The sequence below is a fragment of the Fonsecaea erecta genome (assembly GCF_001651985.1).
Source record: "Fonsecaea erecta strain CBS 125763 chromosome Unknown Scaff2, whole genome shotgun sequence".
NCBI classification, from domain to species: domain Eukaryota; kingdom Fungi; phylum Ascomycota; class Eurotiomycetes; order Chaetothyriales; family Herpotrichiellaceae; genus Fonsecaea; species Fonsecaea erecta.
The window spans coordinates 2890588-2914405 of NW_017387245.1; the positions used below are offsets into that span (position 1 = coordinate 2890588).

Sequence of the window (23818 nt, forward strand, 5' to 3'; positions counted from 1 at the left end):
AATGCGAGGCGAACTCGACAGAATTGTCATGACTAGCCTGCGCCTAGTTCTCCCGGTTCTGGCTGTGTCGCCGGTTCCTTACTGTTCCAAAGATTCGAGATCAAACACGCCACCATCAAAATTGCGTTGAAAATCGCCATGATGTAGAATGGGCCCGCCAAAGAGACTTTATCGAACAGCAGGCCCCCGATCTTGGTCAGGATCAGGATCGCAGCACCTCCGTAAAGCGAATACACACCGGCAACGGAGCCCTTCAACGCCGACAACGGCGTTTCTCCCGTTGCTTGTTGAGTGGCTGTCAGAAGAGGGCTCTCTTCATCGAGGTTGGTGGCCACCCCTGAATCGTTGTGCTCGGAGAGGGTGGGCGCACTGTTTGCTTCTTTCTGAAGTATCCCCTTGCTCAGCGTACCCAGGCTGCAGACGATAGCTCCGATCTGGCTGATTCCAATAAGGCAAGCAGCGATAAATGCTATCGCCCTTCGCGATGTGTTTCTGTCATCAGGATCGAATTCGTTTGCGAACAAGGGGTATCCAATAATTCCTGCCATCGAAGCGACAAGGAGAGGAATCTCTTTTCTCGTTGCTCTCGCGGCCCAGTAGCCAAACACAGGAGCAAAGACAAGTGCCACCAATTCCGTGACGCCCGTGAGTTCTGCGGCAACCACATAAGCTCGAGGACACTTTCTCTTGATGTCCGGAAGACCAGTTGGATCATTACTGGAGGACGGTTCCACACATAGGCCGGATGAGAGGAAGGTTGCGTTGACAAGCAGGGGGATGAAAAGAGAAATGCCGACGGAAGAAGCGCGGGCCACGAAACCTCCAAGGTACCCAATGGCTATCTCGGAGCGATGAAATCCTGCCATGAGAGCAATTTGAAAGTTGTTCGACATCTGAGTGAGTGTCTCGGTGAAGCGTGAAAGTCCCTTTTTGTCCTGAGGGATTGGTGGCCTCGGGGGATAGTCTTCAGCGTCACTATGTAGACGTCGAAGACCAAAGAAGCACCAAATAGCCAGCAGAAAAGCCACAACAGCCACGATATAGAAACTATCTTTCAGGGCAGCCTTCTCCCCGACACCTGCATACTGAAACTTAGCCGGAAGAGGCAAGAAAAGAGTCAGGGCGATGAGGGCACCACAACCGGTGAACATGCCCACAAATCCGGCAACCCGACTCGTCGAGCCGGCAATATCTGAGTCAGCTGCTATCGAATCAACTTTGCTTTTGCGTTGCGAGGATGTCGACACGAATCTTGCGGGTGTGATCGTCACCTCTGACTCAATTGACGGACTGGAAGCATGGCCGTTGCCGCCAGCAACGACGCCGGCACGCTGGTTCTCGGGTGGGTAGTTTATTGACGATGTTGCGACAGCAGGCAGAATCGCGGTGACCATGGTGGAGGCCGCAGCACCCCCGAGGCTGAAGAATAACCTGGCCAGCAGCAGCTCAGGATAGACATTTTTTGCCTGGACGAACAAAACCAGAGCCAAGCAAATGATCAGGTAGCCTGCAACACAGACCTGTCATGGATCAGTTTTGCGGCTCGTGACAGTGCCAGAGAGAGAGTCTTACAAGGCGTAGACCCATTCGATCAGAGAGTAAGCCCCATAGCGGACACGCTACCAATGCCACCAGCTCATCGGCAAACCCCAGAGTGCCAACGGCATCACCAACGCCATCCTCTTTGCCAATTAGATCCGTAATAACAAACGAGACCGAAGAATTGAGAAAGACAAGAAACGCGATAGAAAAGGGACAGACACCAAGCAGGTACGTGGCAACTTGGAGCTTGGTGGCCTTAAACATTGTTGAAGCAGCCGACAATAGCACAAGTATTTATTTTCCCAAGACAACGACTTAATCAAAGATGGACCTCCCAGACCTCACACATATCTAGAAGCCTGTATAGCAGCCAAAAAAGACGTACATGGTCGACTCTGTTCAGGAGAGCTGGGAGATGTTGTTGTCATCGATCAGCGGGCCGGAAGTTCTTTTGACCGGGCTTGGCACCAACTCGCGAGCCGGCGAGCCGGAAGCAATGCGAATGGTACTAGTGCAAAGTATATTCCCTTCACGCGCAGATATTCCTCCGCATTTTGCTGGGCGAATTTGTTTGCTTAACAAACATCTTGCCGCGCCCTACCAAATGCGATCGGGCTCGCCGCATGTTGACTCTCTATCCCATCTCGAACACATACGCACCGAGCCGCAGCAGGCCGGTAGGCCCTGGCTGAGCGGCCAGGAGCTGCTGTGGAAGTCTAACTCATGGCAGACACATCCGACTATCCCGATGATATTCAATTCGCAGGTCTTGTACAAGCAGCAACTGCAGCGGCCGACGCACAGATTCGCGACCCGTCGTCACTGGGAAAACGAAAGCGGGATGACCATAATGTCATTGAACACGTTCCTACACTAGACGAAGACGGCGTTGGAGACGCTCCTGATCCCGCAGCTGCGTCGAGTCCTCCGCACCTCCAAAGTTCTGCATCTGTCTTGTTCCGAGAACCTTCGACGAAGAGTAGGAAACACAGCAGGCCATCGCTTGGGAAAGTCTTTGCATCTTTGGAGCTGGCTCCTGAGAACTTCTTACGGCTTCAATCTGCTGCCAAGGCATTCATGCTGGACGAGGCACACCCTGAGCGAAGAGCAGTTGTAGCACCCAAGAAAAATGCAGGGGGCTCGGAACTGGCCAAGTTAAACTTGTGGAATTGTGTTGATGAGTTCCTCTCCGCCCACGGCTATGGGGAGAAGTATTTCGCACCTGGGGTGGGAGGGGGCATTCCTGGAGCACCTCAAAGAACCGTCTTCTGGCCTCAGGACAGCCAGACCATCATAAAGCTAATGATGCCGCTTATGAGGAAAATGGTCACCAACGAGCGCCAGCGCATCTATGCCGCCGCGACTAGGAAACAAGGGTCAGCAAAAGAATCGGGCGAGGAGCATTCGCCAGTAGCTGTGGACGAGTCTATCATGTCTGATGGCAAGGCTCCTGAGGCAAATTATCCGGACCAAGCGATTGAAGTACATCCACCGATACCAGAGCAACAAGACGTCCCGAGCTTGTCGCCACATATGTCACAGCCGACCACGACTTTCAAGCAATCAATTCTCCTCCACGTCAACGTGGTGTCAAATACTGGTGGAGCGCTGAGACGGGTGATACCACGGTTTAGCTTGACGCCAGACGCAGCTCCTAGCCTGTCAGCTCTACTCGTCGAAGTGGAGAAAAGGTACACATTGCCGGCGAGAACGGGAGATGCCCCTGGCGTGCAGAGCCGTCCAATCGTCAAGGTGTGGCTCACAGATGGTCTGGTAACAGTGGTTGAGGATGGAGAGTGGATGGTTGCGCTGTTGAGCGCTGGAGTGGTTGACTGGATGGACGGTGAGGTTCGAGTGCTTGTTGAAGTCTGATCCCGACAATGCAATCATACGATATTAAGTGGCCTCGCCGTCCGTTTCGGGAGCATCGGTGTGCCGACTTTGGCAGCCTCACAGCCTCCCTGATCGGCGAGCTTCCCGAATCTAGAAAAAAGATTCTAGGGCTGAGCTCATTCCTCGGGCTTTAAAGATGGCGCCACATGAATCCCGAAGGCAGGGACAGCGACCAAGTGTCGCAGCCTAATGCAAGCCTCGTTCCTGGCGCCCATGCTTCTAGCAACACGGCATCTTCCATGAGCTCCCAAAATGTCAAACTGCAGGTGGCGTATCTATCACTCGACTCGACTACCCAACATGACCGATCGACATTCTTCTTCCCTCTTTCTGCTGTACCTCAGAGCACGAGCTGCAGCTTGACTTGACAGAAAATGCTCCGGCCGGGATGGCGAACGTTGACCGCCGTGTCGATGGCAGTGGGGAAGGGTCGGGCCATGCCCTGAATGAGCTTTTGACAGGGGCTCCCCGTTTATCTGAGCCCAGTTGAAAAGTATGTCGTGCTAACACGACACTTAAGCGCAATTCTCCTTGATATTAAACATTCTAATCTTTTCCCCTTCGTTCCCAGCCAGTCAACGCGTTCAGGCACGGTCTCCAGCTGAAGATCCGGCCATATTGATATTTCAGTATCCTCCTTGTTTTACGTACTGTGTCGCTCTGACAACAACTCAACCTGACAGCTCATCCACTTCAATCCTACCGAGCTCGTTTGACATAACAACGTGGACACTACTGGTGCTACTCGTACGAGTGCTCTCAAGACGGGGTAAGCAACGTGTACATACTCTCAAAAACTATGTGGCTAGCACTGCAAGCAATTCCGTGGTCCAAGGCAGTGGAACCCAATTGATAAGTTTCCGGGACATGGGGATAGGCTTTGGCGCTTCTGGAGGCCCTGAAATTGTAGGGGAAGGGACAGCCTAGTGAGCCTAGTGAGCCCCAGCACCCTCGTCTATGTCGCACCACACCCCCGTCCTAGTCAACCGCAAGGATCATGTAGCGAGCAGCCATCGGACAAAGCACGAACTGGTGGCAGAGCAAAACGCAGCCATAGGGGGTGGAGGGAACCAGTTTTTCTGCTACTGTACTCACACTGCATTATTCCGGTGTCATGCTGCCTTGCGTCCCAAGAAGTATCAGACGCTCTTGGCCTGCTGCACGGCGAAACTGGATTGCTGCTTGAGGGTGTAGCAGAAGCCTACTATAATTATACTTTTTTGTGACGTCTGCCTCGCCTTTGTAATTCCAACCCAGCAGTCCGATCGGTCCTCAACGCGCGAGAAACGGTGCCCGTGTTTGCTGTGTGCCGAGTTTCGGAACTGCGGTTAGGGATGGACACGAGGCGGCAAGCGACGGAATCAGGACACTGGGGACCAGTAGGCAGGGGAAGGTGAACGCTGATCGTTGTCAGAGACGGGAAGGATGACCAGCGGCCAGGTGAGGTGGCAATTGTCGTTGCTCTTCGAGGGAGGTTGAGAGTGTTGAATCAGGCAGTGATGCGCTGGTTGCTTGAGACTAAGCGAGTGAGCTAATCTGAATTTCGTCAAAGGTCGGCGCATCAGCCTACTTTGTCCCAGAAATTGAGGCCTTTTTGAGCCCTGCTTGCAGGCTAGAGAGCCGAGATAGGAAGCGACAGACCGAAAAGACAATGCAACAAGGGCGGTAAGAGGGGACGGTCAGCAAGGGGAATGCAGTTTGTCGCAGATGCATGAGAAAAGGGTATCCTTGTTCGCAGTTGCAGCGGGATACCTTTGGGGGATGGGGATGGCGCCGGGGGCTCAGGGAACAATTTGAGCTTGGGAAGCTCCCCGTTGGTCGGACTCTTTTGGCGAGACGCACGAGGTCCAACACCAGGCCTAGGTGATAGCTTAAACAACAGCCATGGGTGCCTTTTAACTAAAAGCACAGGTTGGATCTACACTGGACGGACTTTGAGCTCGGGACGATCGCGAGCCCCGATCCAACAGTGGAGGCTTCTTCACGTCAGGACACCCCCACCAAGACCCCCCAATTCTCCCCCGGGCATAGCGCCTGCTTGAGCTCCGACAGGCACTGGCCCCTCAGTGGCTGGCCAAAGCGACAAGCCGGACAAGCCCAAAACTCCACCTTTCACATCCATGACGGTGACCTACGCGGAAGGGTTCAATGCCAAAAACAAGCCACCACGACTGCGTCCTTAACTTTCCTCCCCCTCCAGAAACACCTTGGGAGCTTGGGTGTGATCTTTGTTCAAGCTCTCCAACGGCCAACGACAAGCTTACTGGGTTGTTGTGGCGGAAAGAAACTTTATGGGCTTGTCCATCCCGTCTCCTGCTCTCTCGTCCTTGGTCGCCCTGTCGCTATCCAACCCCGCTTCGTCGCTCATTGCCCTTTACTGTCAAACTCCCAGCTGCTGGAACTCAAGCCTCGTGCGCAATTGAACATCAAAATCCCCTCTCCAACGCAGAGGGGGGGATTGAGTCGAGATTCGTCTTCACCGCCAAGCTGCGTTTTACGTGTTACTCTGAGCGACGCTATCAACTCTGCTCTGCCCTCCCAGCATTGAGACATATCCTTCATCCCTACTTACTTCTTACCCGCCCCATCCCTGTACATAGTACCCCTTTCATCCCTCTGCTTTCGGCAGGGATGAGACCTACATACGATTGCACAACAGCCTTATAGCTCTAATCTCTGTTCATTTGCACCGGTCACCTCCCAACCATGAGACGCATTCAGGGTCGCGTGACGCGTGATGATATTCGCTCAGCAGGGCTGAGGCGATGGGATGGACGAGCTCGAGTGACGACGGACTGGGTCAATCTTTTTCATGTATGTGCTCACTCACTCTAAAGCACAACCCCAGTTCATCCTCTCGCGAGACACTCACAGGTCAAACTCTCCAGGAGCCGGAGCTATGCTGGCCAACAGGCGACTGTCTTGTCTACTTGCGGGAACCGGGTCAGTCCAGTCGTGGCCCTGCCTTTCGAGTTCACACCGCCTTCCTCAATGTCAGAGGATTCGAATCTTTGGTGGACCGCTGCGTGGTGAGGAACTCGATTCATGCGGCAGTGCAGTGTGTCCTCCCCAACTGCTCGGGATGTGACCCCCAGGAGTCGGTGCAAGAACTGTACATCCCAGCACCTCATGGGGCAAGCCTTGAGGATATCTTCAACCATCACATTACGACCCGGAACTTCTTTGCGTGGCTCTACAACCGACCGCTGGCTGGCCGGACGCTTGGATCGGCTTTGGCGGCGCTGAAGAAAAGGGTCGATGTCTACCGACCTGACGACAGCTCTCAGAATAAGGTCGAAGTGCTGTCCTTTGCGGAGAATCAGAGATATCTGGACTTCCGAGAGTGTGTTGATCATGCTTTGGCAGCTCTCTCCTTGGCCGAGGCTCTCCAGGTTGAGGATCTTTGGGTGGACGCATTTGCCCATTGTGTGGGAATGAGTCACCGTGGCCTTCGATCAAGCATTGAGTATGCAGTAAGTCCACATGCTGCCTTTGTGCATTCCTTTCCCACCCAATGCAAACTAACCAATCATCAGGGGTTGAGCGCCAAATCCAAGACTCTCATCAATCGTGCCAGGCTGGAGATGGACATTCGACTGGACAGGGTCAACAAATCCGTCGTGACCTTCTTTGAGAACGACGTTTCAGGAAGCTTCCTCGGCCTGCCCCAGCCAGCGAGAGATCATCTCAACAAATTCCGCGCCTTCCTCAAATCATTCTACCATGAGCGTTATGGTTCTTGGCCGCCTAATAATTTCGAAGAAGAGGTTGTCCAGCAAACCATATACTCAACTATGTTCTCGGATTTCCGGAACCTCTATCAGCACCTGGTTGATCCTGAATCCACGGTTGATATGGTAGAAAAGGACATCTCCAAGACTGGTGGTGTTTGTACTCTCCAGAACATCCAAGTTTTCGACAAAAAGCACTCGTACGAGCCCCTTGCTCAGCCACTGCCTCTGTTGCCGGAGCCCTTGGAAGCCAGCTCAGGCCCACGCTCCAAGCTTCAGCGAAGAATGTCTTGGAACCCAATCCAAAAACGCAGAGCACTCAGGGAATCACGAAAAGCGCATGACAAACGCGCTTTGATTGGTGCCTCCAACCGAGATCTATTGGTCATGGACTGTCCCTTAGTTCGAAAGTACTCCGAGTTCGAGGAGATGACCGTCGACGACGATCTTGAGGGACTCTCTGCCATGGAAGGTCGCAAAGTGAGATGGATCCTGGTGTATGCCGTCCTCCAAACTTTCCATTCCATCGCACAGCCCCCAAAGGAAGTCCGCAACACTTCCAACCTAACATATTCCCTTTGTTGTCAGCCTCCAAAACAAAAGCCGTGGCAAGAAACACCTCTCCCTCAAGTCCGCACCCTGAACAAGAAGCCGTCTCAGCTGGCTCCTGATAATCGCTACTCACATACTAATGTGTCGTCTTCCTCCCTGGGTGAGCCACTGACGAGAGGGAGATCGGCCAAGATCCGTCGGCGTACGCTCCCTGCGAATCTACCAGGGTCTTTGATGTCGTCCTTGTCGATCAAAACACCGCCAGCCTCCCGGTCGACCTCGCTCAGGAGATTGATATCTCGGGGGGGCCAGACCAGCCGGGATGAGATGCCGTCGAAACGGCCTTCGTTCTGTGAGATCTACGTAGAAGGCTACGGTAACGGTCTGAATGAAGTTGCTCGCGGGGCCTCTGGCTCTCCTGCGGCCGAGCTGACCGCAGAACCTGAGCCGGTTATCAAAGAGGACCAGCAAGAACCCCAAGAGCTTCAGGGTGACATCGTCCATGAAATGGCCGCCAACGACACAGAGGACTTAGCTCCACTCCCATCATCGGAGGGCTCAGCTACAACGCCGCCGAGCATGTCTCGTGAATCTTCCCACTCTTCCGTCAGCAGCGCCTCGTCCGGTGGCCACGAGGACAGCGACGTTGCTCCAATCACACCGGCAGGTAACGCGGCATGCACACTCGAAGAAATTCTCAAGTCTACTGGCACCATCAAACGACGAAACGACAACCGATCTGATCTGGCGTCCACCACAATGAGGCACCGGCCTCACTCTCTCGTTCTTCGAGGCGCCGTGCCCCACATCAACATCATCAAGAGTGACCGATACGATCCAGACTTGGAACTGCCGTACGTGCACTTCAACACACAGACCTGGGACATGATTTTGGCCCAAAGACCGATGACTGCGCCCAGCCCGACCGCCATCACAGCATAAAACTTGCAGAAGAGCAAGACCACCAAAGGGGGGAAGAGCTTACATTTGCCCGACACCCCAGAAATCACAATAGACAGTCCACAACCCTCAGCCCTGAAGTGGCATCACTTAATGATACGACAACGCAAGAGGGGGGTGAAACATGACATGTGGGATTTGTTTTTGAGTAAGAGGGGGGCTTATAATGACACGAATCTCATTCGCAACATATATAGAGCATGACCATTGGGGGAGGGCCGCAGGCGACATGGAGGATCCCATTCCACTTCGGCGTTTCTTTGTTTTCTTTTTCTTTTTGGCATTCGATACCCTTGGGCGAGAGTGGTTAATTGGGAGGTAGAGCGCCTTCTCCGCTACGGCCATTCTGGAGAAGCATTTAGTCTAGGTTACGTGTTAGTTAGCAGGCAAACAGGTAGATGAAAGCGCAATTAGCGGGAGTGTCTTATGTAGTCGAGTCTCCGAATGAAGAAAATATTTTCCGCCTCAGTCGATTTCCCACGCATTCATTGTCTCCACGATCGAATAAACCAGTATGCTGCTTGGTGTTGGCACGCTTCGATCAAGCTGGGTGGTGCCATATACGTGCATACATAGTTCAACTACATACGTATGAGTTGATCTAGCTTTCTCTTCCCCGTCCTCCTCCTCTCACCTCCCGCCACGCCTCGTCCAAATCCTCTTGCGTGACCTGATACCCCCACTGCAGACAGGTCTGGTGCATGACAGGACTGACTTGCCGCTCGTGTTGGTCGTCACCGTCACCGTCGTCATCATCGTCACCATCATCAAAGACACTCCGCACCCCCATCTCGACATACTTTTTCAACAACATCCTCTTCCACCGGCCCCGGGGGCCGACGCACCTTAACCAACGGCCCACCTGCCTCTCGTCCTCGCCGTCGTCGAGGCGCCGTCCGAGCCAGAAGCGGATGTACCACTCGAACCAGCCGCGCGGGTCGTGGCGGAAGTCGATCCAGCCGGCGTCCTCCCACTGGGCCAGCGTCTGGCCGCAGGCGCGGCCGTGGCGGTTGAGCGCGGCGTCGTAGCGCGGCGCCGTGAGGTACTTCTCGGGCGGGAGCAGCTGCGCGCGCCACGCCGCCGGCAGCGTGGCCAGGTAGTCGTCGACCAGTGTCACCCCCGCCAGTGTGCGGCTGCGCCACGGCGCGAAGAAACTGCCCCCGAACGCGCCCTCCTGCAGGATCGCCAGCGGTGACTTGTTGGGTCGGAACGCCGGGTGTGACGCGAACACGTAGCTGTGTGTTTCTGGGTCCTCGGTGGGTGGGGGCGCCGAAGGTGTCCATGAGTTGTAGTACTCTATCAGAGAGGGTAGATTGGTGGGGAGAGGGGGTGTGAGGGACTTTGAGAGTGAAGACTTGGGTTCGGGTTGGCTAGGTTTTCGAGGGGAATGGTGGTCAGAGGTTTGAACCTTGCGATTGCTTCTGTTCCTCGTTCGTCGTCGTGATGAGCCGTCCACGGCCGTGCTGTCTATATCGACAGTGTCCTTTGTTTCCTCGGAGTAAGATACACGCCCTCCCGCCGCAGCGATTCGGGCAGATGTCCTTGAAGGGCGGGGCTTCAGGGGAGGGCTGGGACTGGCGTCCCTTCTCCGCCTCTTTGCGGACGGCTTCTTGACCGGCCCTCCACGCTTCTCTCCCGTCCTTCTCGCATTCGAGGTGAGCAGGTTGAGTGACTCGAGCAGTTTTTGCTTCTCTCGCAGGTTCGCAAGGCGCTCGGCCTCGAAGTCGACGCCGGGATCCATCCCACCACCACCCAGCGGAGTCCCAGGGCACACGACTCGGTCATAAGCCAGGCTTGGACCTTGGCAAAAGATCAGAGCCCTGGAGCGTAGAGATGTGAGTATTTTATATGTGTAGATTATCGTATAGAGAAGTGAATTGACAGGGACTTGTAGGTTCATTGTCGCGTGTAGTCTTCAGACGCGTTGACATTAGCCATGACGTCACTCATCTCGACTTCATTCCTAACACTGGTGGTGCTGGTCTCTTTATATTCATTTATATTCATTATTCTGTGGTGATGCCACTGGTCGTGTCGTATGGCATGGTATGTACACCACTGACATATCTTCTCATCCTGCAAACCATCTACCGAAACATCTGATTCCAAGCTTCCCAGTGGTTTTTGGCAGTCGGCTGGCGAGCGAGCCCCCATCTCTGCAGTTCCTTTGTATCGTCACTCACCGACGTATCCGTTTCACGCCAGAGTTCGAAGTCGATGATGCTGCATCTTTTCGTCTCTCGCTCCCATAGAATGTTCCGCAGCCCACAGTCCACGGGCTCTATGCCTTGAGCGTAGATCCATCTGTCACTATCAGCATGACCGAGACTTCAATGTGAACAAGAGGAGTTATTCCTGTGCGTGGAATGACCTACTTGATTGCGACGAGGAACTCCTGCGAGATCTCGTTTCTCTCCTCGGTAGGCATCCCCCAGTAGTACATATTAAAGAGCGAGTCGCCTGGCATCTTTGTCATGACGAGGAACGTGAGATATCCCCCGGGTAATGGTCCATCGGCAGGCTGGACTGCCTTTTTGAAATTCACCAGCACCGGTGTGAAGGCACTGTTAGTATGTCGGAACTTTTCCAGGGCTTCGAGTTCATGTGCAGTCGTGGTACTGGGCCCGACCTCTGGGCTGTTACTCGGTCGTCGTTCTCCTCCGGGTATCCTCAATACCTGAAGTCAGCCTCACCCCGTCCTCAGGGGGTCATACATACTGGATCTTGATTTTCATAACAAACTCGTCCTCTGTCAGCGAGCTCCCCTTGTAGCGCCGGCAAGTCAGGACCATTCGTGCTTCAGCGGGGGTGCCATCATGACAAGACCGATAAGTTGCCAGAGGTTTCAACAACTCATAGGCATCCCCATTCCCGAAATCCACGACCTTGCTAAGGTATGTTGGTAACACTGGAGCGGTGTCTTCCATGTTTAGAAGTATAATGTGTTTTCAAGGCGGGATTTTGCTGACAGGCCAAGGGTCAGCAGCGAGAAGAACTATGACCGCGTCGGGACATCAACCTAGTCGAACGGGCTGCTAGAGAAGCGAAGAGTAGGGCATATGAGTGGATTAACTATCTTCCGGATCGTCTCCCAGCTTCTGCTCGCAGTGCAGGAGATGTCCCTCGATTGTTTAAAGTCGAGGGGAGTAGTGGATAGATCGTGGATATCTCGAAGATGGCCCAGTTAATCGACTAATTCCTTTCTGCTTGGCCAGTGGCCCAGAGCTTATTGATCCCGTCATCCGGGGAATCGGGGATTCACCGAAACACCCACGCCAATGACCCTGTAGGCAGACAGTAAGATTAAAGCCTGGACAGAGGATACGAGGTCTGTGGAGGTGAATCTGGAGACACAGGTACCGCGGTTGGTTATGATGATGGACAGAAAGTGGCACACTCTCCAGTAGGAGGAACATGGCGTATACTCGGTACTCTGTGCCTGTAGACATGGACGGTGGATTTGGGACGGGAAAGAAAGGCTCACCAGAACAAACCATGTTCCCCATAAATTTGGGCAGTTTGCCTCTGGTGCCTGGTGATGCCTCGTTTCTGGAGCTCCGGGCAGCTGGTCGCTGGTTGACTGATGTTTCAGGCCCGCTGCGGTGCTGGTGCGGGCGCCCGTTGTGGTGCCAGGGCCCCAGTGGCCCCTAGCAGTGGTGCCAATGCTGCCAGCGGAAGATCATCGCGCGGTACCTGCATGAAATATCCCCCAACTGAGGCAAAGCTACTATTAGGCCATCCTCGATCCGGTCTTCCTCCACCACATCTTGACGTCTGTGGTTTCGCTGTCTCCTCTTCGCACAGTGGCTTGGCTGGTGCAGGTGAACCCCCCAGAGATTCAGAGACCAGACGACCATGATCTACTCTTTCGATCTTTGTCACATCTAGTTCACCGCAATCTGTCTCGCTTTCTCATAGCTCCCACCGCCAACAAGAGGTGTTTGTGTGCCTTTTCCAGCCGATGCCATTGAACACTGGTCACACCCGCGGTTGCCCCCTGATCCATTGATCAAACACCCTCCTGTCTTCTCAGAGAGGCCCAAGAAATACCGACTTTGCTGATTGCATTGGCCCTCCGGTGACCCCGAGTCGGATATGATTGCCACCTCTTCCCTCAGCGCAGAAAGACCCGGCTCTGCTTCTCTCCCCCTCGTCGCTCACGATGCCACCGACCGTCCAGCCTCGAGGGCACTGACCGCGGTTTCCGAGGCCAAAGAACTTCCTGTGACCTACTCCACCGATGCCCTCCTACGCGAACCCCTCGAAGAAAATGAACTACGGCAAGTCAACGGTGGTCGCCGTGCGGAACAAGAGCTGCCTCGGCTACAAGCGAATGCGCAGATAGAGCAGGGCGACAGCTTGGAGCCCATCCTCGAAGACGATCCCGCGTCCTTCAACCTCATTGCTCCTCCTCCGCCGGACCAAGGCGATGTCTTCTCGTTGGAGACTCAGACACAGGCACTGTTCTCGAGGGGTCACCTGCAGGTCATCTTTGCCGACCCCAGCTACTTGTTCAAGTTCACATCTTTCCTGGGAATGTACAGACCTCAGTCGGTGCCTATGCTCGTGCACTATCTTGATTCCCTGAAATCACTGCGCGCCATCAACTATGCCAATGCCATCTGTGAAGGCCTGGACCCCATAGAAGGATATGAGTTTACGCAGAGGCCGGTCAAGCCGACCATAAACACGGCATTGGAAGAGAGAGCGCACAAAGCCTTTGAGATTTTGGCCATGGAGGAGCTGCCTGCGTTCATCACACATCAGTACATCCAAGTCGTGAGCAACAGCATTACCGCCAGAATAACCGGGTCGCTCTCGCCGCAACTCCGGGAAGCCTCGGACGGTTTGGCAGAGGTGTTTTGTTTGACGGATCCCTCGAGGCATGACAACCCCATTGTCTTCGCTTCGGAAGGTATGCCTCCCTAAGGACGTGGGACGGGCCTGTGTGCATGGCTGACGCAAAGCAGAATTCAATCGGACCACTCAATACGGCATGTCATATGTTCTGGGTCGGAATTGCAGGTTTCTGCAAGGGCCTATGACAAACCCGCACAGCCTACGCAGGATCCGAGAAGCCCTCAAAGCAGGCCGACAGCATCAAGAAGTCCTTCTCAACTAGTAAGTGCAAACATTGTGCAGTGTTTGACACGTCTGACAGAGAGCCAGCCGGCGAGACGGATCTCCCTTTGTGAATTTGTTTATGATGGCTCCGCTGTCTGACAGCCGAGGCGTCGTCCGGTACCACATTGGGGCGCAGGTCGATGTGAGTGGCCTTGTCAAAGACTGCTCCGAGATGGAATCCCTCCGAAAGTTGTTGGATCTGCGTGCTCGGGGCGAGGATCCACCACAGCCCGAGAAGCCCAACCCCGAGAAAAACGACGAGCTGCGAGAATTGAGCGAGATGCTCAACCAGGGCGAGTTGAATACCATCAAGCGCCATGGCGGGAAGATGCACCGTGAAATCGTCGAGGACGATATCGAGAGTGTCTCATCACACCATCAGCCTCGACTGCTGCTCAAGGATCCGGACACCATGGTGCCATCGATTGCGAGCATCAATGGGAGATTGAGTGGCATATATCAACACGTGAGTTGCCTGTGGAACCTGCAGATGTGCTCGTATGATTGACTGGCCGTGCAGTATCTCCTCGTGCGACCATATCCTTCTTTGCGCATTCTTTTTGCGAGCCCGTCACAGCGATTACCTGGCATCTTACAATCACCCTTTTTGAACAAGATCGGCGGTTCCAACCGAGTGCGTGAGGAGTTGACTACGGCGTTCGCTGAGGGACGAGGCGTGACTGCCAAAGTTCGCTGGGTTACCAAAGGCGACGACCAGGGCAAGAACAAGTGGATTCATTGCACCCCACTCCTGGGCCAGTCAGGACATATTGGCGTGTGGATGGTGGTGGTGGTCGATGACGAGAAGAACCACGAACGATGGCCTCCTGCATCGGGACGACTTCCCCCTCAAGTGGCCAGCCCAGAGAGGAGCTGGACTCCGGCTCCCAGCAGCGGATACCAGATGGTCGGATCGAGCCACAACGGTGTTGGCGACGTCAACGGGGGCCACTCGGATCGCAATGGTGGAGGCAGCCTAGGCAGCGCCAATGGCAGCGCCACCAGTCTGAGAATTGGATGATGGGAAGATTGGTCTTTCTTGGATGTTGTTAACCTTGCCATTTTGTGAGCATCTGCTGGTACATGAACTATGTAAGATGGTGAGGAGAAGAGAATTGCACTTTGGTCATGTGGTGGCCCAACGGGGATTGTTTAGGGGGGCCTTTACTGACAGCTTGTAGTAATATTGGTGAGGATCTCACACCACCGAGCCCAGATATCATTAATGACGTCCATGTTTGTTGAGCCTTCGAATGGTACGAGTAAGCTTCTGAGAGTCGATGTGCGTTACTCATTCGTCAAACTGGCACTGATGAACAAGGGGTACTCGTTGAGGCAGGCTGCGATTGGGGGCCTTGAGTGATAGACAGGGGGCCGATGTCCGCCTTAATTGTGGAGCTGAACCGTAAAAGAGCCACAATCACTCGTCCTCCATCCACCCTGTCCATATCTACTGTAGGGGATCCTCTCTGACAGGTGACAGAGGGCGGGAACCTAGGGTCGACGGAATTTGTCTGTGGGGAAAACGTCTATCCAGCCTTGGTCGTTGGAAGCCTCACCTCTACCTCTTCCCGGACCTTGCGCCGGCAAGCTTCCAAGCTGTTACAGGGCCAGCCCTGGTCACGATTGCAGTGCCCCCTTACTACTAGGCAGTCCCCCCCGTCCTGATAACCTATGTACTAGGACGGACGGGATGAGCCCCTTCCGAAGTCTTCACAACATCACCTGCCACAAAATGTCGCAGCCTGGCGATGGGGGCCAGCCCAGGGCTATTGAACTCCTGGCTCTAGGTCCTTGGGGCATAGATCACGGGATATCTGTCGGCTAGGTCTCGCTGCGCCCTTCTCTGAGTCCAATCGTGGCAGTGGACATTCTCAAGGCTGTCGGTCCAAGATGCTTGCGTCGTTGCGAAGGAGTTTGGGATTACAAAAAGACCCAAATTCCTCGAAGTCGCAGTCCTCGTAAGTCAATGCTTTTACTCCCTCTCACATCCTAACAAGATGCATTTTGCTGGTGATATACCCTGTACCTGTCGTACTCTTCATGAGGATTGCAACCCTGAAACATGCCCTCAAAGGCAGCACTCAAACAAGCCGGGCAACAATTTCAAGCTGTCCGAGTTTCTGAAAAGTGCGGAACGGGGATGTCCCATCTGCTCTGCGATCTGCAGCGCGCTCTCCGTGGAACCGGTGAAGAGAGTGTGGCTGCACGCCGTATCCCCAGGAAATGGAGCGTCGATGGCAGATCAGAGCATCCCCATCGAGTTGATGCGCACGGGAGAAAAGCCTGGCCGGGTGGTCATCAGAACGGGCAACACTTGCGGATCGAGCTCACAGCTTTGGAGACATTTCAACCTATTTGTCCACCCAGAAGGACCTGAGCCAAAGTCATGCATGGCCCTGCGGAAGTTGAAATGTGCACCGACCGACAGGACTGATTCCATTGAGAGCTATCGTTTTCTGCGGCAGTGGTTGGATCAGTGCAATGATCATCATCAATGCGCTGCGCCGGAGCCCCCCCGCTTGCCCAAACGCGTTCTCAGGATTCACTCAGACCGAGTCCACCTGTATCTCAGCCAAGAGAACGAACAGGCTCGGTATGCGACCTTGTCCCACCGCTGGGGGGACGTCGATGAGGCATTCGTCTTGGAGCTGACGAACCTCGACTCCCTCACCGAGGACATCGCGTGGTCTCAACTCCCCAAAACTGCCCAGGATGCCATAGAAATCTGTCGGAAACTCGGCATCGATTACCTGTGGATCGACTCCTTGTGCATCATCCAACACTACCAGCCAGATTGGGACGACCAGTCCGAGAAAATGTGCACCATCTACGGTCAGTCTTATCTCAACATTGCAGCGATGGACTCGAACGACTCCCGCGGTGGCTGCTTTCGGTCAACAGGGTCGGACAGGCGATTCCCTCCTCACACTGTGCCTGGCTACCCAGCTCTCCAAGTCCAGCAGCAGCCTCACTTCACTCACCTTGATTTCGGTGCAAACTACGCGACGTCTCCGGCCTCTCCCCCGCTCCTCCGTCGCGGCTGGGTCCTGCAAGAGCGTCTCTTGTCTCCCCGTTGTGTCTATTACGGTAGAGACGAACTCCTCTGGGAGTGCAAAGCGTGTGCGGACTGTTTCTGCGGCGGGACCAACGTCATTGCCCGCTTCAAAGACGTCCATCATCGCTCGCTGACCCCGAATGGCGATTCTTTGCCCTTTGCCTGGATGAGAATCACCGAGCGGTATTCTTCCCTGGACCTGACGCGCGTCTCCGACAGGGCAATCGCACTGTCCGGTATCGCCCAGAAAGTGGTGGAGTCGGGCCGAGGAGGGAAATACCTCGCTGGACTGTGGTGGGACAAACTGGCCCACCAGCTTGTCTGGGCGCTGTCCAACACGTTCCACAGACCCAAGGAGTACATTGCGCCCAGCTGGTCATGGCTGTCGGTGCTCGGCCGGGTCGAATACGGTCCAAATCGCATGGACTATGGAGCTGCCTGGTCGACCGTCGATGTCGTGATCACAGATGCCGCGGTTTCAGCGTCAAAGCCAGATGGCACGGGCAAGATCAACTCCGGCTATCTTCTCCTTGACGGCAAGGCTCTCAGCATGCAAGTCGAGGTGGTCGAAGTGGTGAAACGAGGCCGGCCGCAGATGAAGCTGACGCACTCCGAACCTTACATCGAGTATCCCGTTTTCCTCCCCGACTATGTGATGACACCAAAGCAAGCCGTGGCGATTGAGAAGGTTGTTGTGCTCTACTGGGCCCAGGTTGTCGACGAAGAGACTTTTATGGTTCTGTGGCAGGTCCCCTACGCCAACGGCGGCGTGGCATACGAACGACTTGGACTGCTGGTGGCGGATGGCCACTGGACTCGACAGTTTCAGGGTGTCGCGGAACGCAGAACGGACATACGGGTCGTCTAGACGGCTGTTCTCCAAGTATTTGAAGCGAAAGCGAGAGCATTCTGTGCTTGCGGGGTTTTCCACTTCTGGCCAGGACCTCCGATAGCTTTCCAGCATCGCCGTGCTTGACGAGGACTCTACCTTTCCTTGAGTGAACCGGTCCCGTAATCTGGAAAGAAATCAGTCGACTCTATGGGCAGGGCTGATGTCTCTGAGCATGGGATGTTGTGCTGTAACTTCATCACGTGACCAAATGGCCCGCCGTACCGGCTATGGCGAAGCATCATCCCGCCAAGCGTAGATCGTGTTTTCACCGAGAATGCTCCTGTAAATTACAGTTACGGCGCTAGCGACCGATGAAGCTAGTTTTATTACACTTCAAATGTGTAGCTTGCGTCCTCTGGAGACGAACTTGCACCGAAATACCTCATCCTCGTCCACCTTCTCAGCAACATCTCATACTTGGATCGCGAATATGCATTCTTCCTTACCCTTGCGAGCTGGCATGTAAGTCCTGACCTCACTTCTGGAGCACTATGCAACCTCCGCATGGTCTCTTGCTTCCCGATTGAATGCGCGCTCCCCGTACATTCTGAATCCTCCAACCCACGATCCTCCTGCTCCTCCTCTCTCCTGTTGTCTTTCCTCTACTTCTCCTCTGCAAAGAGACTGACAGAATTAGCCTCAAGCGCTCCTCCTACTATAACTCCGACTACCGCAGCGGGGCTGCCCTGCTTCGAGCCCGCCGGCCGTACCTAGTCAAGAATACCATCACGGGCCTCGCCATTTTTGGCTTCGCAATTGGAGTTTGTATGTGACCTTCCCATGTTCTAAGGCTGTCTCTTCAAGCCCACCCTTTCCTGGGTTTGCGATCTCTTGGTTCAGACGACCAGGGCGATCTCTCCAATTGCGCCCAAAGGACCGGCTCGCTGACACGATTTGCATTGTGCTCACAATGAACAGTTGCGTTTACTCTCAAAGCTGTGGGCCAAGAGACCTTTGATGACGTGATTGTTCCATCGGAACCGCAAGTCGCTGCGCCAAACTCCTCTTCCGCAGAAACTGCGCGGTTGCAGTCGATACAGACTCAGTCGCCGAAGACACCCACTGCCGCAGCGAACGGGATGCGCTCATAACCCCGCCACACTCCCTCCATCGTGAAGATAAGCCACGTGTGACCTTGTGAAAGGGCCGAAGCAGGCGAGGAATGGCCGCATAACGACCCATTGAAAGAGGGACCTTGGGAGCATGCTTCGAGACTGTGTATAATTACAAGGCATGGAGCAGGACTGCTACAAGTGACGGCTTGTGAGATGCCCTCGACCTTGCGCGCCTGCTTCATTGGGACACCGACAAGTGGGCAGGGCCCTTGGGTTGCCTTGGCCAGGGAAGAAGGACTTTCTCCGATACACAGCCTAGAAAGCTACGAGCTTCCTCGACCGTCCAACATGGCCAGCCGCCTAACACAGTGCCCAGGGCACTTCAATCGACAATGAGAGAGCCTGACTCCAAGGCTGCTATTTGATATGCCTCAAATGGTCAGGGTAGGGGGCAATTTCTGTGTGAACCATCAGACAGTGGAAAGAGTGCGGAGTCGGATATCTAAGAGACATGGAGGGAATCTTTTTGGTATTGTTTTATCTGTCTCGTCTCAAGTCAATGAACCCGTTTGAGAACCTCGATTCTGCGTCCCCCTCAATTTGCTTCCACCACAACTCTTTAGGGTTTCGCCCTGAGAAAGGATCCAATCGAGCCATATTCCTTCACCATGGTGGCCGTCTCTCAGTCGTTCTTCCCGCAATCTCCTATGCCCGAGGCCTGAACAGGCAAACGTGTTGTCGAACGTGTGAGGCAGGAATAACATTACATTGACCCTTCTATTGTTATCTGGGGCTTTGGTCTTGGCCTGGGACCCCGTCGGGCCTACACGTATCTCCACGCAGCAGAACCGAGGACAATGTATGGGAAATTGCTAGCCATTTGGGATTTGCTGAGGGTAGTCCTTAATGTATGAGTGACTGTGTGGCTTTGGAGATGTTCCAATATCAGCCACGGCAGATGGAACAGTACAACCGATGATAGACCCGAGGTCCGACGCCGGATGGTCACCTCCTCCCACCACCAGGGTCTCAATGTTGTAGCATAGAGTACTGCTCAGTATACGTGGGTACGTCTATTCCAGTTATCACTGCCTCCCTCCCGAATCACAAAGAAAAAGCGGTGTAGAAACCCACATCATGCATTTCGACCCTTCCTCGACGTCGCTGCCAAAGCGCTCGGAGTTGCCCCAAATCCCAGGTGCCCCCGAGGGAGCAGCCTGGTTCTGGGGAAAGGATGATGAGGTATGAGACTCTACAGGCAGGCGATCCAGCCTCTGCAGGATGAAGTGTCTCACTCGAACAGCTTGGACGTCTCAATCTCCTCACGCCCGAGCGCGTCGCCAAAGCTGCAGGGTTGATCAAAAGCGGCGAGGTCGTCAATCTCAAGTAAACACGATGCCCCCCCGAGACTGAATGCGAGGAATGGGACAACACGAATACTGACTGTTCTGTCGCCTGCCAGTTGGCGTGTCGACTATCCCAACCCCCCGGCCTTTGGGAGACAGAAATTCAAGCACACCATTTCACCCCTGGGTGAGGCCGGGTTCGACGACCTGTACGACATGAACACCCAGAGTGGATCGCAAGTCAGTTTGAAACCTCTTGAGATATAAGTTATTCATTTTCTGATTGACCTTCGCAGTGGGACGGGTTTCGACATGTAAGGCTGGCACTGTGTAGCCTGGGATATCTTTGAGGTGCATTCTGACCCGTGTTTGAAGGTCGGACTCCATCACGATGGCGGCGTAGTCTTCTATAACGGGGTACGTGTGTCATCAGCCCTCTACTGGTAGGGTGTGACGAGATCCAGCCTTGCTAAACAGGAGCCACATACAGCTCACCAAGGACGAAATATACAACACCGCCCGGTGCGGGATGCAGGCGTGGGCGCAGCACGGAATAGGTAACGTTCCAACACAGCCCGAGATCCGTCTTATACGTCTTTCCGTTTTCAAACCCTCTGACTCATGTGGTCTCAGCCGGCCGCGGCGTCCTTATCGACTACTGGGGCTACTCCGGCGGGAACTACGACCCGGTCAGCTCGCACCGGATCCCGCTGAGCGAGCTGCAGGCGTGCGCCAAGGCACAGGGCGTGACGTTCCAGCCGGGCGACATCCTGCTGGTGCGGTCGGGGTTCGTGGGCGCGTACAACAAGCTCGGCGAGCAGGAGCGGGCGCACCTGGGCACGCTGACCATCCCGGAGCACACGTTCGCGGGCGTCGAGGCCACCGAGGCCATGCTCGACTTCCTGCACGACAACTACTTCGCCGCCGTGGTCGGCGACGCCCCGGCCTTTGAGGCCTGGCCCGTCCAGCAGCTCTCCCTGCACCAGTACCTCCTCCCGCGCTGGGGCGTGCCCATCGGCGAGATGTGGGACCTCGACCAGCTCGCTGAGACCTGTCGCCAGAAGAAGCAGTACTCGTTTTTCATGTCGAGCGCTCCGGCGAATGTGCCCGGTATGTTTTGGATATCCCTTCCTGCCTCCCCTTAACTTCCCTCTTCCTTTCTGCTTCCCTTCTCTATGTCTGTCTGTCTGTCTGTCTCTCTCCAGCATTTCCCATTCGGGTGTCTCAAAGGGTCAAGATGGCAAAGTGAAGGGTTTTATGCTGACTGGTGCGTCGATATAGGTGGTGTCGGGAGCCACCCTAACGCCATTGCGATATTCTAGACTGGCCGAGGAGGAGGAGCTTGGATGAATTAAATCTCACGTCACAAGTATGGGTTCCTATATTGTGTGACAGACTTCATGCCATGCCGGAATTTCAAGGGAAAGCTCTGTAGCTCTCACGTCAGGGTCTCCCTCGCATGGCCCATGGCTTCACTTAAATATGGTAGACCCTGAACTAGAAAAGACTTTTCCCAAGGATATGCTGCACATTGGCTTGTTTTAAAGGTCCTTCGTTGTTTACCTTCTCTTTTTCATTCGTGGTAAGAGCTTGAGCTCGATACGTCCTTTGACATGAAGTGTTAAAACTCCCTGAGCCAATGCTACATACAACGGGTGGATGACCTTTCCCCTCCTTCGACTCACACTTATTTCAGCCTTTGGGGCCCTCCCTTTCTTCTTCCCCTCCCATGGGGACTAATAGATGGGCACGTTGAAGGCGTCGAGGTCGTAATTCCAGTAATCCACGCTCTTCTGGTCATAGCGGCAATCCGGGCTCGTGGCATTCGTCGCGGAGGACGACCACACGGGGCGCAGCGGCCAGGCGCAGATCTGCTGGTTCTGGCCCTTGTGGGGCCCCTGGAGCACGGTGGCGTTCAGGGTGGTGGGCACGACGCCCCGTTCGACCCAGTCGATCATCACGGCCAGGTTGGTCTGCGGGAACGGCCCGTTGGGCTCGGCCGGGTTGGCGGCGCAGTGGGTGGCGCCGGGGACGAGGAAGAGGCGGAAGAAGTCGTTGAGCGCGGCGGCCGACGCGTTGTAGCTCTGGTTGTGGGAGCCGGAGCTCATGGTCCGCCGCACCGACTCCCAGTACCGCACCGACGACGCCGTCGGGATCCCCCAGTCCGACTCGCCGTGGAACATGAGCACTTTCCCGCCCGCGTCGCGGTACGCCGTCAGGTCCGGCCACGTGGTCTCCAGCACGCCCTGGAACCGCTGCATGCCCTCGACGATCCAGCCCTTCAGCGTGTCGTAGGTGACGCCGTCGAGGTTGGGCACGTTGGTGCCATTGAGCATGTCCAGCTCCACCTCGACGAACACGCCGCCCAGGCTGATCACCGACAGCCCCCACTGGTTGGCCGTCGCGTTCCACCCGGTCTGCGCCTCGGTGAACTGCGCGCTCGGCGTCGGCGCAAAGTACACCCGCCGGCCCTGCGAGTCGTGGAGGCCCTCGAGGATCTTCTGCGCCACGGCGATGGCCTGTTTCGTGACGTTGCCTTGTTGGGCGGGCGTCGCGGGGCCGGTGGCCGGGGATGCCGGGGTCGCGGGACAGTGGTACGGCTGGCCTTCGATGGCAGAGATGTTGTAGTTCATGTAGCACAGGTCGGTGCGGGCCACGACGCCGTCGGCCTTCCCGTCTAGCGGGTCGCACTGCATGATGGTCTCGTTGACGATCTTCTGCAGCTCGCACGGCGACGGGTAGTAGCCCATGGTCTGCTCGACCACGTCCGGGTACAGGAGCTGGGTCTGCTGGAAGGACCAGCGGAAGGCCGGGGCGCCGATGATGGCGCCGTCGAACGAGTCGGCGTAGCGCTGGACCTGGCTCCACCCTTCGCGACCGCCCTCGGAACAGCCCTGCCAGTACGTGTACAGGGTGGTGGTGGTGGCATTGTTGTCGTCGGTCTGGGTCATGTTGAAGAAGCTCCTGGTGAACGCCTTGCCCAGCTGGCTCATCTCGCGGATGCCCTGGTAGCCGAACATGTAGATGTTGTGCCAGTTCAGGGTGCCGTTGGCCGCGAGCCACTGGGTGATGGTGTTGCTCTGGGCCGCACCGAACCCGGCGTCGGTCATGCCCGCGACAGCCCCGTAGATGATGCCGCCGGGAAGGGACTGGTTGCCCGAGTTGATGGCATAGCCGCCGCCGCCCGTGGCCAGGAAGCGATTTTGGAACTTGGCGGGCGCCGGGAGCCAGTAGGTCAGGAGGACTTGGTCGTCCAGACCGTCGTGGGAATACGTGAAGCTGACGTTACAGTAGTCGAAGACGGCGTCCGGGTAGAAGTCGTTGTCCACCACCTGGACGTTGGTCACCGGGTTTGCCGTCACCGACGAGGGACTGATGGTGACGCCCTGGTAGAACCCCGGCGGCGGGAGATGTGCCTTGACGTAAGAGACGGTACAAACGTCATTGAGAGTGGCACCATGGACAGCCGCTGCGAGGGTGACGAGTATGAGGATACCAAACAGAGGGAAATGCATCCTGTAGGTCTGGACCGGCAACCACTTGGAGACACCCATGCATGGTTGGAGCAGTTCCAGCGTCTTCCTCCATTATATAGATGGATGCACGTTCGGTCAAGCATGGTCAAGCACGATCCAGAAAACCTTGCACAGAGCTGGGGCATCGCT

General features: G+C 55.3%; 9 protein-coding genes across 9 annotated transcripts; 6 read left to right on the forward strand and 3 right to left on the reverse strand.

The window, feature by feature from the left end:
* Positions 1-32: 32 nt before the first annotated feature.
* Positions 33-1806, reverse strand: AYL99_02801 (hypothetical protein; the record flags this gene model as incomplete). Its single annotated transcript, XM_018834317.1, has 2 exons — positions 33-1520; positions 1573-1806. The coding sequence occupies 2 exons, from the start codon at positions 1804-1806 to the stop codon at positions 33-35; spliced, it is 1722 nt and encodes a 573-aa protein (XP_018696941.1).
* Positions 1807-2265: 459 nt separating this feature from the next.
* AYL99_02802 (hypothetical protein) lies at positions 2266-3414 on the forward strand (the record flags this gene model as incomplete). Its single annotated transcript, XM_018834318.1, has 1 exon — positions 2266-3414. One exon carries the CDS (start codon positions 2266-2268, stop codon positions 3412-3414), a length of 1149 nt encoding a protein of 382 aa, XP_018696942.1.
* A 2727-nt stretch (positions 3415-6141) lies between these two features.
* On the forward strand, positions 6142-8660 carry AYL99_02803 (hypothetical protein; the record flags this gene model as incomplete). The annotated part of the gene is made up of 3 exons (XM_018834319.1): positions 6142-6249; positions 6324-6908; positions 6972-8660. 3 exons carry the CDS (start codon positions 6142-6144, stop codon positions 8658-8660), a joined length of 2382 nt encoding a protein of 793 aa, XP_018696943.1.
* Positions 8661-9279: 619 nt separating this feature from the next.
* On the reverse strand, positions 9280-11605 carry AYL99_02804 (hypothetical protein; the record flags this gene model as incomplete). The annotated part of the gene is made up of 4 exons (XM_018834320.1): positions 9280-10498; positions 10770-10982; positions 11054-11347; positions 11397-11605. The coding sequence occupies 4 exons, from the start codon at positions 11603-11605 to the stop codon at positions 9280-9282; spliced, it is 1935 nt and encodes a 644-aa protein (XP_018696944.1).
* A 1168-nt stretch (positions 11606-12773) lies between these two features.
* Positions 12774-14823, forward strand: AYL99_02805 (hypothetical protein; the record flags this gene model as incomplete). Its single annotated transcript, XM_018834321.1, has 4 exons — positions 12774-13593; positions 13649-13799; positions 13848-14268; positions 14323-14823. The coding sequence occupies 4 exons, from the start codon at positions 12774-12776 to the stop codon at positions 14821-14823; spliced, it is 1893 nt and encodes a 630-aa protein (XP_018696945.1).
* Positions 14824-16039: 1216 nt separating this feature from the next.
* On the forward strand, positions 16040-17728 carry AYL99_02806 (hypothetical protein; the record flags this gene model as incomplete). The annotated part of the gene is made up of 1 exon (XM_018834322.1): positions 16040-17728. The coding sequence occupies one exon, from the start codon at positions 16040-16042 to the stop codon at positions 17726-17728; it is 1689 nt and encodes a 562-aa protein (XP_018696946.1).
* A 454-nt stretch (positions 17729-18182) lies between these two features.
* AYL99_02807 (hypothetical protein) lies at positions 18183-18843 on the forward strand (the record flags this gene model as incomplete). Its single annotated transcript, XM_018834323.1, has 3 exons — positions 18183-18214; positions 18390-18517; positions 18671-18843. 3 exons carry the CDS (start codon positions 18183-18185, stop codon positions 18841-18843), a joined length of 333 nt encoding a protein of 110 aa, XP_018696947.1.
* Positions 18844-19944: 1101 nt separating this feature from the next.
* AYL99_02808 (hypothetical protein) lies at positions 19945-21475 on the forward strand (the record flags this gene model as incomplete). Its single annotated transcript, XM_018834324.1, has 8 exons — positions 19945-20049; positions 20111-20193; positions 20270-20393; positions 20450-20467; positions 20529-20570; positions 20644-20710; positions 20787-21263; positions 21435-21475. The coding sequence occupies 8 exons, from the start codon at positions 19945-19947 to the stop codon at positions 21473-21475; spliced, it is 957 nt and encodes a 318-aa protein (XP_018696948.1).
* Positions 21476-21889: 414 nt separating this feature from the next.
* Positions 21890-23707, reverse strand: AYL99_02809 (hypothetical protein; the record flags this gene model as incomplete). Its single annotated transcript, XM_018834325.1, has 1 exon — positions 21890-23707. One exon carries the CDS (start codon positions 23705-23707, stop codon positions 21890-21892), a length of 1818 nt encoding a protein of 605 aa, XP_018696949.1.
* Between the last annotated feature and the right edge of the window lie 111 nt (positions 23708-23818).